Raw genomic sequence first — 15,286 nt, forward strand, 5'->3', positions numbered from 1 at the left:
AACCTACTTCATATATATAATTGAGCAATAATAAAAGAACCCATTTATAAATTATTGAAACTTTCTAAGTGTCAGAGTCAAAAGTGACATTTTTCACATGACTTTTAATACAGAAGGAATCTACCGTCTAGAACAAAAATGACTGATCAAATGACAAGCAAGTCTCATGCAGCTCTGGAAGAACAGAAGGTTCATTTCACTCTATTAAGCTGATTCCTGTTGCCTCATAGTTACAGAAATGAGACAGGCTGTCTCTGGGACTTAATGTTTTTGTGTGAGAGCTAAAAAAATGCTGCTTAGATCAGAAGGGGTAAAAATCCTTTAATGAGCACTGAACTTTTGTTAAAGCTGATCTTGTTCAATATTTTTTTTCAAGGCCACAGTGTCTTATGCTTACCTTTGTGTGATGAATACTGCGATCTGTAAAGCAAGCAGGTGTTAATAAGAATTTACAACACAGCTGATGCATACCTGGTTAAAAAGGTAGAACAGTTCTCAGAGGTCACACGGCAACCAGATGCTGCATCCCAAACCATTCCCTCAGACAGATGAGTAGTAGCATATGTGCTTACAAGAGCAGCAGACAAACCTGGCTTGAAGGTGCTATAAATTCCTCATACATCAAAGAAATGCTCCAAAAAAACGGGACTGTTCAAGTAGCACACAGAAAACAACACTCGTAACAGAGGCACTCAGCCACATCAATCTGCAGTGCAGACCAAGAGACTTTAACCAGCAGTTCTGCCAAAAATTAGATTCTGAAGAGGGCTACAGAAAATCATTACCAAGAATCAGTGTCATGCTGTCACACAACATACTGGAATGTATGAATTGGCTCAGTGTATTCATGAATGAGGGGCTGCAGGACATGTTGCCGGCAGTAGCAGGGGACAGGATGTTACAGCATGTTGGAGTCTGTCCGTAAGCAGGAATTCTGCACATAACTAATTCTATTCCTCCATCTGGTACCAATCGAGATCTCTGCTGGAACACTGGGGCCAGTAACACCAGTTACCAGCAATGCTTTTCAAGAAGGCTGGGTACCAGATGGAGAGAACCAGGGAAAGCAAGTGAAAATGATCACAGCTCTCTTCAGTCTTTTCTCAACTAGTTTATTCAGTTTACAGAAGACAAAGTAGAAAACAAAAGAATTAAATTTTCTGTGAAGGTAAGTCAGTAGGAGGTGTACATTGAGGCAGGGAGGTTTAAATTAGACAAGAAAAAAAAAAAACAAAACCAACAATCCCAACCTTTCCAACTGGTATGAAATGTTTTAAGTTGGATAAAACATTTGCCAGGATAGTCCTCCTTGACCGGGAGCTGAAGCAGGTGCTTTGTAAAAGCCCCCAGCAGATCTGTGTCCACAACTCTCTGTTTCCAGGTACAGGGCAAGCAAGGATTTTTGTAGTTATCAGCACTTTGCTGTTCATGCTCCTGCAGCACACCAAACAATCACTGTCTAAAAGCTGATTCCATGAATATTCGGTGTGAATTTCATACCGTACTGTGAAAGGGTTATACTTCGGTGTTTGATGGGTGTTCTGGTACCACTTCTGAATTCCATTACAGGGTTTGCATACTTCACTGGTGAAAACACACAGTTAATAACCACGTACATAGCACACAATCCCGTGAGAAATTTTATCCAAGAGGAAAACATCTTAAAGGTGAGGAGCAGAAGTAATACACATGCTCCAGGTTGTGCAGGACAGGGTTCTCTAAACCAACACCATACCAGTTACGGAGCAGATGTGCTTTAAATTTATTCTACAGCTTGAAGAAAGACAAGTATTTAATCCTGCTCAACCTACTCCAGCAATAACTACACTAGAACTACAGATCTACAGAGAAAATACATTTATGTGCTAATGACTGGTGGTAATGACCAGGATAAACGAATCACTGGAGATAACCCAGGCCTGTTTTAAAGGAGACCTGCAATAATATAAAACAATTGCCAATTGTTTTTTACCTTAGCAGAGCTTAAAACAAAACAAAACCATAATAACAGATCTGCCAAAGACAGCTGGGATCGATGACCCTCAGTCATCGAGCACTCACTGGATTTGTGGAAGACTGCTTAGTGACGAGGACATAGGATACACACAAACAGTTTAAGTATATATAGCTGGGTACTGGAAGAAGGAAATAAAATTAATGCATTTGGACTTAAATTTCATCTCTCCCCTAACCACACATGCCCACTTTCATCAGCAGGCCATATGGGTTATTAATGTGTCAGAATGCAAACTGTTTTATATGAATGTCTTTGCTCCCCACAACACTTTGGTACTTTAGTAAAAATCCTCCCTTATGACTTCACAAAAGCACAGCTGATAACTTACTACAACTAAGGAAGATCACCCGAAATCATATATTATCACAAGTACTAAAACCCGAACTCAGTCCAATATAAAATGGCCAGAATAAAAAAAAAAAAATCATATAAATAGTCATATATACACTTTGGTTACCAACTCTGTGGTTGACGGTTCTACAGGAAGCTGTGACCTGTCAGTGCAAGTCACCTGTCCAAGTATGACAAAGAAAAAGCTCAGAATGCACCACAGTTAATGATCAGAATCATGCTGCTCTTCTCTTACCTGGAGAAGAGAATTTCAGCATCTCCTGGCTTGTCAGCCACACTGGCAATGGTGTCTCAATTGTTTCAGCAGCAAGAAAACAGAACTTCCTGCCTGCTGAAGGTTCTGGCTAGCACCACTTCTGTGCAAATCACATACACTGGTTTGGCACTGCCACCCAGCGCGATTCTCAGTCTTATTTCTAGTGTATAAATGCAGCACGAGCATCCTTCCAAATGAAAAATAGAAAATAACAACAAAGAAGTGCTACAGACAGTCTAGAACAAAGACAGATGCAGAAGCTCTGAAGAATAAACAGGGTAGCCAAGGGGTGGGTCTGCAGCTTGCACAGTGAGGTTTCTCAGAAGAACTGGGTGTGCCTGGATGCTGTAGCGTTCTTCATCATCGTTCGTGGCATACAGCAGCTCCCAGGACAGATTTGCCCACTGACCTCGGATAGCTTCATCATTAAGCTTTCCCACTTGTACTAACAGTTCCTGGAGAGTGAGGACTCGCCCAGTGTAAATGCCCTTCAAAAACAAACATCAAAACGTTCATTATTTTCTCCAAGGAGTCACACAAGCACTTCAGTTACAAAGCACTGAATGAGGCTCTGAAGCACTGGGACATCTCATGCTATGAGCACTGGCTCTCTAAAATGGCAAAGTGCATCAACTAGTCTCCTTGATTCAACTCTTCTATTCTGGAACATAACCAGCAAATACGACAGCATCTGAAGAACAATGCCTTGCTATTTTCAACGACAGTGAAGTCAGCTCCTGTCTAGTACAATTTGGTGGCACAGCCTTCATCTTTTGGAACAAAACAAAACAAGAAAAAACAAAAAACACACACAAAACACATACAAACAAAACAAAACACCAGACAAACCAAAAAACAGTGGAAAAGAAAACCAAGCTTTGACACTGCTTGCTATGATTCCTCTTACCATATTTCGATCATGCCCCAAAGAAAAAAGGTATGGCTTTTCTTGGAGAACTGCTTGCTGCCACTCAAGATCTGACACCAGCCCAATGTACCAGTCATTTTCATATTCTTCCAGATAGTTAACGAGCTCTTTGAAGTTCTCAACTGGACCCAGGCTTGCTTTATCAACCATGAGTTTAAAAGTGTATCTGAAAGGTACAGAAAGATGTAAGTAAGTACTGCTGCAAAAGAGGGGAGGAAGAAAGCCTCTTAGGCAGTACTAACTTTGTCAGTTATTTCTTGACAGCTGAGTAACTAGCAGTTAGTGAGCATATGCTTTTAGCTCACCCAGACGTAAAGCACATTAGCTGAAACATCTTCCATTCATCTCAAACACTGTTACCCCTGTCTGCTAATAGGAAGTGCCAAACATTTCACTCCATCGCAATTCTCCCTGGTGATGTGGACAGTGAAAATGGGTTGAAATTCAAGAGTTGGAGGCAGCTGCAAGCAGGGAATGAATAAAGAAGGAAACTCCATATCACAGGTTTTGTGGCCTTGGCACACAGGCAGTATTTACGTAGAAAGAAGCTACAAATACCTTTAAATGAGATTGTTTTAAAGTGAACTAATCTTTGCAAACTTCCGAAGTTCAGTATGCCCTATGTCATTTTTCAAATCTGAGAGAGTATTCTGCATTTACCTGAATGCTTTTAATGCAAGTTGGAACAGCTCTGGTTTGCCAGTCAGCCAGTCCAAGCCTACAGACCAAGGAATACCACCAGTGTAGGCTCTGAACACGTGGCTCGGGGCAGGCACCGTGTTATCCAGTCCAAACAGACCAAAACAACACGACAATACACCATGGACATATAAGTCTTGTAAAGCTTTATCTTTCATAAGGTCATCAAGTAAATTGGAAGGCTTGTCTTTCAGGTGATAAAAGTCCAGCTGACTCAAAATGAAATGGTACCATTCTTCTGGAAACTTCTGCCTCATTTCATGGACTTTGGAAGGAGGCACTGGGGCTGTTCTCCATTCTTCAGGGATGCTCAATAGCTCTGAGTAAGAGCAACTAAACTCAACCCGAGATAAAACTTCCTGCTGTTTTCCTTTGTCTACAGCAGGAAGCCCAAGCCCAACAGCCCTGTGTAATTTATCTTCTGGCAACATTTCCTGTAGGACATCTTGGCTTTGTGTTTCTACAGATCCTGGAATAGACAGATGCACTTTTGGTGTCATTCCCAAATGTCGAGGTTCTTTTCTGTCTCTCATCCTGCCCCTGGGTTCGAGATCAAAAACATCACTATCATCAGTCCAGTCCTCAACTGTATCAACGCTAAAGCTTTCTTCATCCCTCAGGGGCCTGGGTGCTCCTACTGCACCACTGTGCTGTTTTCCTGCAAATGGTCCTTTCTTGTTCCTGTCTGCACTGCCCAGGGTTTCCCATGCTTTTGATTTTTTATAACAATACTGGACAAGCATCCATACAAGCACTTTAATGAAATCATCTTTTAGATGCTTTAAATTCTCATGGGAGTCAATTATTCCAGATAACACATTTCTGGCATCAGAATACAGTCTCACAGGTAGAACAGTACAAGGAGTCAAAATGTGTCCGAAATGGTGATTGAGAGAGAGAATCTTTGCATGCTCCTGATGTTCAAAGGCCATTTCAAAAATCTCATCCACTTTGTGAGCTTCAGCAGCATGACAAGATGTTTCCTGCAGCTCCAGTCCCTACAGCAGAAATGAAAACAATTTGGTTTTAGTTTTTACCAGTCCATATCCTCTGTTTTCTTACAACAATATTTGTCCCAACAAATGAAGATGTGCTCCATTATCAGAGTATTTTCAGAGAGGAGCTGCCTATAAATCTAACTAGACACTCACTACACTGTTTGGCACAGATAAATGACTTTAGAAGAAGCTAAGAATTTGCCTCACGCAAGTCTCTATCAGCTAATAAAGACATTACAGGACAGAAAATAAATAATCTTACACCTGCTTGGCATGTCAGCTGCAAGACTAGCTAATACAGACTCATCATAAAAAACTGACTAGCAGCAGGTAAATTAGTTATGTTGTTCAACAGTAATACAGCAAAATCTCTACACGGTTCTAAAACATTCAAGAGTAAATCACAAGTTAAATAAAGCACGCAGTTACCTTAATATTAACACCACAGTAAGTGAAGCCTTTTTCCAGCACCAATATCCACATCAGTCTATCCTGAAAACGGCACAAATAATGTGATCCAGGTAGAGAGAGACCTAAACAAGAAAAAAAAAGAAAAAACCCAAACCAACTGCTGTGTTACTGTAGCATTCTATCAGTGAAAGCCTTTTCCACATGCCAGCTAAGAAACTCAATTACATACAGAAAACATCAACATAAAAATTAATTATACCTGGCTAATTAGCTGCAAAACCTGACCTTGAAGTTGTGCTGCTATCTTTGAAAAAGCTGTAGAAAATTGTGAAAGCCTTAAGAACTGCATGACCACAGTATTCACACTGGACCAGGGCTAAGTAACTCCACCCTCAACTCCCTTCATAGTCTTCTGTGATTGAAGATCACCTTTAGCTGCATTTCCAAGTGCACAGTCTCCATCAATGGAGATATAAATGGAGATATATCATGGAGATATAAAATTCTTGAGACTGTGGAATACAGTGAAGAATCATCATCTAACATAAGGGTATCTCAATGGCCCTGCTTACTGTGGAGTACAAAGTTAAGGGAACAAGAAAATTCTCCTCAGTGGAAGTCAGTACCTATACTACCAGTTCCTGAATTAATTTGTCTGTATTATAGTGATTAAAAAAGTATTATTCAGGATATAAAATACAGAGCTTAAATCATTCTACTCAGGCTGGGAGGGGCTGTTGATTCTCTTGAGGGTTGAGAGGTTTGCAGAGGGATCTGGACAAAGTGGAGGGCTGGCAATCACCAACTGCACGGGGTTTAACAAGAGCAGGAAAAAAATCAGCTGCTGTAAGTTTTACATCACCAAAAATAGTCAGGAAAAATGAACTGAAATTTGAAAATTAAGTTCTGAACAACATCAGATCACAGATCGAAGTCATTAATGCTCAAAAATCCCACAATGTGGTGATGACTGTAAAAATTACACAGCTTATACCCAAACACACACGTACTATTTCTCTCTTTTAACCTATTTCAGTAAAAGAGGCAATGCCAAACTTCCTTCCAGCTGGTGGTTATCATGTCACTGTCTATTCCTCACACACTGGTGCTGTTTGAAAGTCTGATGAGGTACCTTTGCAGCAGTTTATGATTTGCTTCTGCTCTCACTCACATCCAAGTGATCACTCACTTCCATGGAGAATTTCAATTTTAGAACGTTGTGAGATGGAATCAGTGAAACCAACCATTAAGCTGCAGTTAAAATTTAAGTAACCTCTTCTATCCCAGTGAGCTAATGAAGTGCATTTTCTTGCTAACATTTTGCAAAGACTTCAATATTTTTCTTACTAGCTGTTAAAGCTACTAAAACTTCTTTACATAGAAAAAAGTATGGCTTTAAATTAAAATAGAGACACACAAAGTGGAACATCTTCATATTTTAACTCATCTGAGAACACCACATTTTTTCTTGCTTGAAGACATTCATTCACAGATTTTTCCATTAAAGAGAAGACACTTTTCCCATCAAGACTAGTGTTTTAAATTATTTAACCTGAAGTATATATGCCACCAAAGTCACAATGGCCATAGAGACTGATGAACTGGATAGTTAAATGTTTCACTTCTTTAGAGGAAAACAGTTTTTTTGTTTGTTTGTTTTGGTTTTGTTTTTTTTTTAATATCTAACTGTATGAAAACTGCAGCAAATATTTCCTAGTAAAGCAGTTGTATTCAGTCTTCATGATAGAGTGATTAACTTCCACCCTCTTTAAATATCTGTCCAACTTTTCTAGTTGTAAACCATAAGCCACAGGCTTCTGAAAATGTTTGTCTTCTGTCAAAGGGCAACGAGCTTTTGATTATTTCTGCTATACAGAGACTGCTCATTTAGAAAATGAGCTTGCAATTTCAAGTTATTCTGTCTCCAGCTGGGAAAAACAGCAGTATTTCTTCCCTTTTATTTATAGAAACTTGTGAAATACCCAGCTTCATGTTCATCTTAGGCTTTAAGATGAGAAGTGTTGTTACAACCCTACAAGATATGACATTAAGTCTCATCAACTGGTTCTGGTCTCAACTGCTAATGCTAGTTAGGTGACACCATATATCTTATGGACATTCCATCCATATTCATCCTACCTTATAGCATAACCAAATTAGTAGAATCACCTTCTAGTCCCCAAATACTGGGATGGATGAAGAGAAAGGCATGCACATACACAAACACAAAGAGCAGTTTGACACCTCCTTCTCTCCACTGTCAAGAGAACTCCTCAATTCACTGTCTCTATATAGGTGGGATGAATTCATGCCATCTTTTTTGTTCAGTACAGAAAGATCAAGACTGCTACTGCTTCACTGCCACTTTGTTTCTGCTTATTTGCTTATTTTAAAGGCAACAAAGTGAAGTATTTCCTTAAGAGAACCTAAGAAGTAGAGTGGCATGAGAAAGATGGGAAGTAATCAGTTTTTCCTCAAATGAAAAATCTCTGGTTATCAGATTTAACCTAAGCACTTAAAAAGTATTATCAACCAGATGCTGATTCTGCCATGTTCCAGCAAAATCACATTTTCTCAAAGTATTAATTACATTCCATCGTGGTGTAGCTGCCATACCTACCTAAGCTACCAGCTGCTAATGCAGACTGCAGAGCAAGAGCCAGGCTTGGAACCATCTGCTGGTAGTACACCGTGTCAGAACAAACACATGCTGTAGCACCCACTGGTCCTGGCCAGCTTCGGATCGGCCTAGGAAACCCGATCAGAAATACTGGTAGCGTGAAGAGAGGCAGCAGTGGAGAAGAAAGGAGCGCAGAGATGGCAATGAAGATCAGCAGGATTGGGAAGAAAACCACGTTCAACGTGATTAAGGTGGCAGCAGATTTGCGACGTTGTTTTTTCTCTGTCCACGATGTCAAAAGAATGGCTATGGCAAACTGCAGCTTTGAGACAAACTGAAGCAGTCGATCCCGTAGGATACCAACCTGCAAGATACATATAACATGAGTATGTTTATCTGTATTTTCTATCACAGCACTGCTAAAACTGCCTTATCTAGAATAATTTTAAGAAAATGAAGAGTGATTATCATTGACTTCCGTTGGAGTGCATGTCTTAGTACATAGCTTTTTAGTCTCTGCTAGATCCTGAACTCTGTACATCTCTAACAGGGGAGGGCAAGGAAATAGAGTTTAGATTACAAGTAAATGCAAAAATATACATTATGACAATTACCAGCAATAGTCTGATTCCTGTATCAAGGCTCTTGTTCCACCACAGGTCTGGATTGAACACCAACATTTGCACTACTGACACAACCACAATGTCCAGTAGGGCATTTTCTGTATTCTGCCATACCTAAAATAAAGATACGTTAAAAATACATTTTAAAAGTGTGCTTAATTTTTCTGTTTTCTTGACCTGGAATATTTCTGCCAAGTCATCTTAATACTTAAATAATGCTAAAGAGAATTTCTTAGGCTAACATAATTAAACTTCAAATTACCATCCTAAATATTCTTGTGAATCCAATGGAAACAGAGACAGAATGAAGGTTTTGCAGTGACCGGTCTAGTGACAGGAATGCTATCATAGCAAATGGAGACACTGAAATGGAAACAAAAGAATAATTGATTTCCTTTCAAAAAACATAAGGTTTACAGTGGTAAGCAGCATTATTGCAGAGTAAAGTCTTAGTGCAAAAAGAAAATTCCTTCTTTCATTATGGCAAGCTCTTTTTTGTATTACACTTCCAAGACATCAAAGAACATGTCTGCACTAATGGTAATGCAAACATTTATGTCAGTGCTTGCTTTTCACTCATTACTACTTTGTTTGTTTCCCTGAGAAGGGAATATTTCTAGGTCAGTCCACTTCCCCAAATTGGAACTTCTTATGAAATTAAATGAACTTAAGTCAAATTTTGGTTCCCTCAAAGTAAACAAATTTGTCCCTAACCCCACCAGAAAAGAGACTGTTCTGTTTGCTAGCAAATTCAGTAAACCTGAAGAATCTCAAATCACTTTAGATTCCAAAGACTTTTTTTTTTTTTTTTTTTTTTTTAAGTTGAATACTGATGTTTTAACTAAAATCCTTTAGGAGGCCTTACTTCTCAAGCTGGAGTTTTAATAATCTCAAACTTTAAAGTTTATCCCTTTAAAAAAAAACAAAACTGGTAATTACTTTCAAATATTCGGAGCCCATATTTCCTCAATGCAGAAAGAACAGCAAAGAACAACAAATAATTCCAGCTACTTGGTTTTTCTTAGTTCATTCACAGTCTTGCACATACAGTAATTCTATTGTTGTTTCAATCTTCCTACAATCATCATCTAACAAACAACAGATAGTGTGTATTCCTACCTAGTGTTAGTAAAATCCTCCTGACAACACCAACTTTCATTAGCCTTCTTTGCTTCTCCATGAATACAGTCACAGTCCTGATATCCTTGGGATAAAAGGGGTTTCGGAAGGTTCCAAACAAGTACACTCTCTGAATCTCTCTAAGAATCCACACAGTTACAAGTAATACCAGCAGAATGTAACTCACTACAGCCTGGGGACTGGCCTTGGAAAACGATGAAAAGCCTGCAAACTGATGCAGCAGGCTAGCTTCTGTGAGAGCAAGTGTCAGTACAGTCAAATAAAAAATCAACTCCCTCCACCCAAGCTGTATTCTAAGACCACTATGCATATCTTTAGATTTGCTGGAGTCTAAACGGCTGCTCATGGTGCGTTTGAAGGCAAACCCAATCTCGCTTAGGTTAAGACTCAGTATGAACCCAAATCCAGTCATGAAGAGGATCACACCGAGAGTGCTGGGAATGAAATACGATGCTATTGCTGTTCCAGCAGAAATGAGAAACATTACTAACAACCTGTGAAGGAGAAAATAAAAAAGATTTGCTTGAAAAGAAAAAGGTTATAAACAATATTGCTATATTTTATCATTATATAAACAAAATTTACTTTGTGTTACTTGACATAGGTGAACCTCCTAGTCCAAACTCCAACAGTTGTTCCATTCCCCATAGAAAAAGTGCGTCAAGCGGGGGCAGAATTCCCATTGCCCACAAGAACGGCAGACAAAGAAATACGACGTGCAAAATCTGGTTTGCCTGCTCTAGAATGGGTGCGTTGACAGCAAACCTGGAAAGAAGAAATGCATCTGACTTTTGTGAAGGAAAATATAGCTGATGTGGGGGAAGGCTTTTTGCTGAACTAGTACAGAAGCATAAACATGACCTATTCGATCTACAAGACCTCAGCCGCTATCTTTTAAAATTGTAGTAATGTAATTTTGTACATAAAAGCATTTAAAACTTTCTGTAAAAACAAAAGATCAGTATTAGAAGTTGGCATAAATTCTAAGCCATATATAGTTCATCAGCAAGCACACTGACTTACAGGTGGACTGCTAAGATACTGGATTTCCCTCTGCTTCCTAGTAAACAAATACGTATGCCTCAAAGGAATGTTTTCAGGAATCTAAAGAACGTCTGAATTTTCTGTTCATGAGTTTATAGGGAACTAGTCGGGGTCCAAGACTGTTTGTATAACTATCACATTATAACTGAAAAAGCAACTAGAGTAAATTATATCTTCAAGTGCAAAACTAATCAAATCAAAACCAAACGTTTTTTTAATAATGCATCTGTCACATGAACCCATTTTCTGACTAAGTGATATCGCTATTGCTTTACACAGAGAAAGACTGCGTAAAGTACATCTAAAAGCAAATTAACACTGCAAAAGACAGTTTTAACTGTTCCTAACTTAGAAGCTGCTCGGGGTCTTCCCAATTTACGTGACAAAATATAGCAATTTAAGAACATACACAATGTAGAGCATCAGTATTTGACATACACTTCTCTGCCTTCTTTCGGACATCCTACAGTTGATTATTTTCCCTCGGAAGAATAATTTCACCTTTCTCATAAAAATACATACAAAAACAACTACTGCTTTAATTAGCAAAATGCTGCATTAGGTTTACCTGTGTGCAAGATCCACTGCAATAAAGACAAAAATATAGAAAGGTCTCATCAGGGCGGTGATTTCGTAAGTATCCAGTGCTTGGAAGGTAGCAGTCTCAGTAGCTGTATTTACGATTAGCGAATACTCTGCTATACATACAGTCACCCATCCAAACACAAAGATCATAACAGTTCCTCCGATGTTGTTATACAGCAAGGTTATTCTGTTTGGCAGCAAATACCAAGTTCCCAGCCCACACAGTACCCCTGCCAGAAGCGAATGGAATACAGTGTTGATTATGTATTTCTTGCCAGGAATAATAAATTTTATTGTCTCTGAACCTACGCAGCTGGAAAATTCAAACTCATCTTCATCTGTTAGAGCATTCTGGATTTGCATTCTTTCTACTGTCACCGTTTTCTGTTTTGCATATAGATTTGCCATCTGAAGAATAAGTGCAGTGACAAACATCAGTCCTCCTGAAAGTGCTGCAGTATAATAGTCTTTCATAATGTCTAATTGGTACAGAAGCGTTCCTACTCCTCCCAAAACCCATGGCATCAAGAAAAGAATGATCTGATTCACATATACGTAAGGAGGGGCACAATAGCCCAGTTTAAACCGGGGACCTCCCAGCACAGTCTGCGGAAAGCGCTTCAAGAAGAACTCCTGCTTGTAATCATTGAGCAGTGGTACATCTGGACCCATTCTTATTACTCAGGAATGCTGGATGAATATCATTTTTCCTGTAAGAGAGCAGAAAGAAGAAGAAGGAAACATTACTGAATCTTACTCAAAACTGAGACACGGAGTTCTTTTGTCCTATTTTCATGTAGCAAATTCTAGTGGAATTTTGACGTGTTAGTTCCAGAAATTGTCCTAACGCATCCAGAGATTTTGCTACTAGAATACAACTAGTAAGCAAACACCAAGAATGTCAATAAGACCATTTTTAATTTAAAGAATATGTTAACGATGCAAAGCTTTAGGCAGCAGATGATCTAACCTGTTACAGGGAAATGAGAAAACCACTCATCTCCATACCACAGTGTCTGCCTAAAAAGGATTTTCTTTTTCACCTGGGCTAATTCCAAACACATCTTGCTATGGAACTCCAACTTCAATTCATCCTGTTAGAGATCTCCGTGGACAAACTGAAGAGTCACTGATTTGGGCGAATAATAAAGCATACAATCACATCTGAAGTCCCAACAAAAATCAAAGCACTATGAAATAAACTGTAAAAAATTAGTAAAGCCTATTATTTTTACAATATCAGCATCTTTAGTGTCTTCCCAACATAGCTTTCTGCCTCTTAAAACATATAAAGGAAATAAACACCGATAGTTAACCATGCGCTGATTCTGCACAACTCACATCTTCCTCATGGCAGTGGAGAAAGCTGAAAGGAGAAAAGAGAATCACAGAATCACAGAATGGCCAGGGCTGGAAGAGACCTCAAGGATCACGATTTCCAACTCCCCTGACACATGCAGGGCCACCAACCTCCCCATTTAATACTAGACCAGGCTGCCCAGGGCCCCATCCAATCTGGCCTTGAACACCTCCAGGGACAGGGCATGCACAACCCCTCTAGGCAGCCTGTTCCAGCACCTCACCACTCTCACAGTGAGAACTTAAAACGCCTCTAAACCTTTACAGTGGATCATCATATAAGAGCCAGTCACAAATACTCACTGAGAAATAATGATGGTAACTCCAATATTCAAATACAATCTTATACGACTGGTCACAAAAGCGACAACTCACAGATGTTCTTGGGAGATGCTACCATGTACAAATACTTGAGGAAAGACACGGGGTAGAATAGCATTTCTATCCTCCCAAGAGCAGCACAAAGCATGCAATGCAGAACTAATTCATTGATAAGAACGCTTCTTAAAAAGAGATGCTGGATTACCTTGGGAGATGTGTAAGTATTGAAATTCTGCCTTCCTTCCACTGGACATGCACAACCCGATGAATGCCTACTAGACATCATTGTTGATACAGTGAAATACATTGACCACCATGGAGTTCCCACCTACTGTGATCCCTTCCTTCTACAATACCAAGTCCTTTTAGGTGCATCCAAGCCCACTTCACTCCTTACATTTAATCACACACTAGTGGCAGAGGTAACTACTTGTCATTCTCAGACAAAGAAGCAGTGCAAATGAGAGATTCTAAAGGCCATTTCTATGCATTAGCTCAACCAGAAGCTCGCTTTCAGGGAACACTACCCCAACACACACCCCAGTGAAATGTGGGGCCCTGCAGGCTTTCTTCAACCAGTCTCCACCAACGCTGGAGTATTTTTTCTTCTGAACTGTAAAAATTCCAAGCTACAGGAAAGGAGAAGGCAGAAGTCGGTCATAATGGAAAAGACACATGTTGACAATGGGGAGAGGAATTCACTGCAGTCAGCTCAAGGATGTGAAAACGTAATAGTGATACGCCCAATTAAAAACAATTTTCAAATGTCATTTTAAAAACTTACAGTTCAGCCAACCTCTTTTATAAGAATACTGCTTAAATGACTTGCATACACAAAAGTTGCTCCCAAAGTTAGGTGCAGCAGATTGATACATATGTAAAGGACAGAAGATGAGCTTTCAAACAAACGTAGAACCAAAAGGTACATCGTCTTCCTTTACAAGCAGATCTTTGGCAGCCGTGATGTTCAGCTCTCAGTAAAAACGGCTATTTCTGTTTCAAGCCTTCGTTTGCGTTGTGTTGGTTTGTATCGCCAACCAAACGCTAACAAAACATCCCTCTTACAGCTTCTGTGTAAACAACAGACATCTTTGTGTGAGATGCAGAATCTACACACACAAACAATACAGTTCCACTTGGCCATCCTCCAAAAAACCTACGAGGAGCCAGAAAAGGAAGTGAGTTTATTTATAAAGCCCAAGACTTAAGCTGAAGAAACGTGGAAATGACACCACCAGCAGTCCTGCCGGCTGCCAGCAGTCAGGTAACACCTCACGGCTCACACGAGGCGCTCTCGGGTGTCTCATTATTCCTGCACAGAGCCCTTAGCAACGGGGCTCCACACAGTACCGAATGTTTACAGGACCTGGCTCCAGCACACATTCCTAACATACGGGCCTGGCCCAGCGCTGACAACCCTCCTGGTTACCCAAACAGTCCGCGGGACAACAGTTGCTCATCCCCGGCAGGGACCAAAGCGACGTGGACACCGTCGTAACGGCGATACGAGGGCTGTAGCGCCATCAGATCGCTCCACGCGTTCTACCCCACCATCCGTGACCGCACGGAGCCCTCAGAGGCATCGCGTACGGGATGCCCCCACCCACGTGCTGAAGTCCCCGCATTCCCGCGGGGAAAGCCGCAGCTCTGTGGCAGACGGCTCTGGCACCGTGCCGGCGGTGGGGAGGTTTCTCCCCAATGCCCTCAGGCCCAGCCGTGCCACGGAGCCCGCAGATCAGATCGGCTCCTCCGAGCACCACGGCGGCACCTACCTCAGGCCCGGGCTCCGGGCAGCTCGGGGAGAAGGGGAACGGGGCCGAGCCTGCGGCGGGAGGAGGAGGAGGAGGAGGACGGCGGAAAGCTGCCCCGCACCCCGGCCCCACTGCTTTCCTCAGGGGGCGTGAACGGCGCAGGCCGCGGCCCGGCGCTCCTCC

At 40.7% G+C, this 15,286-nt stretch overlaps 1 protein-coding gene across 2 annotated transcripts; it reads right to left on the reverse strand.

Moving 5' to 3' along the window:
- Positions 1-1,095: 1,095 nt before the first annotated feature.
- PCNX4 (pecanex 4) lies at positions 1,096-15,280 on the reverse strand. Of its 2 annotated transcripts, none has more exons than XM_010712069.3 (11): positions 15,125-15,280; positions 11,656-12,382; positions 10,629-10,808; positions 10,023-10,537; positions 9,166-9,266; positions 8,895-9,017; positions 8,281-8,644; positions 5,679-5,782; positions 4,213-5,249; positions 3,532-3,718; positions 1,096-3,112 (listed from the first exon to the last, which is right to left on the reverse strand). In XM_010712069.3, the coding sequence occupies exons 2-11, from the start codon at positions 12,342-12,344 to the stop codon at positions 2,861-2,863; spliced, it is 3,552 nt and encodes a 1,183-aa protein (XP_010710371.1). In that variant the 5' UTR covers positions 12,345-12,382; positions 15,125-15,280; the 3' UTR covers positions 1,096-2,860. The 2 variants fall into 2 exon arrangements, with proteins under 2 accessions (XP_010710371.1, XP_019471518.1); XM_019615973.2 differs by lacking the exon at positions 15,125-15,280 and adding an exon at positions 12,716-12,801.
- Between the last annotated feature and the right edge of the window lie 6 nt (positions 15,281-15,286).

This window comes from Meleagris gallopavo, chromosome 5 (genome assembly GCF_000146605.3).
Source record: "Meleagris gallopavo isolate NT-WF06-2002-E0010 breed Aviagen turkey brand Nicholas breeding stock chromosome 5, Turkey_5.1, whole genome shotgun sequence".
NCBI lineage: Eukaryota > Metazoa > Chordata > Aves > Galliformes > Phasianidae > Meleagris > Meleagris gallopavo.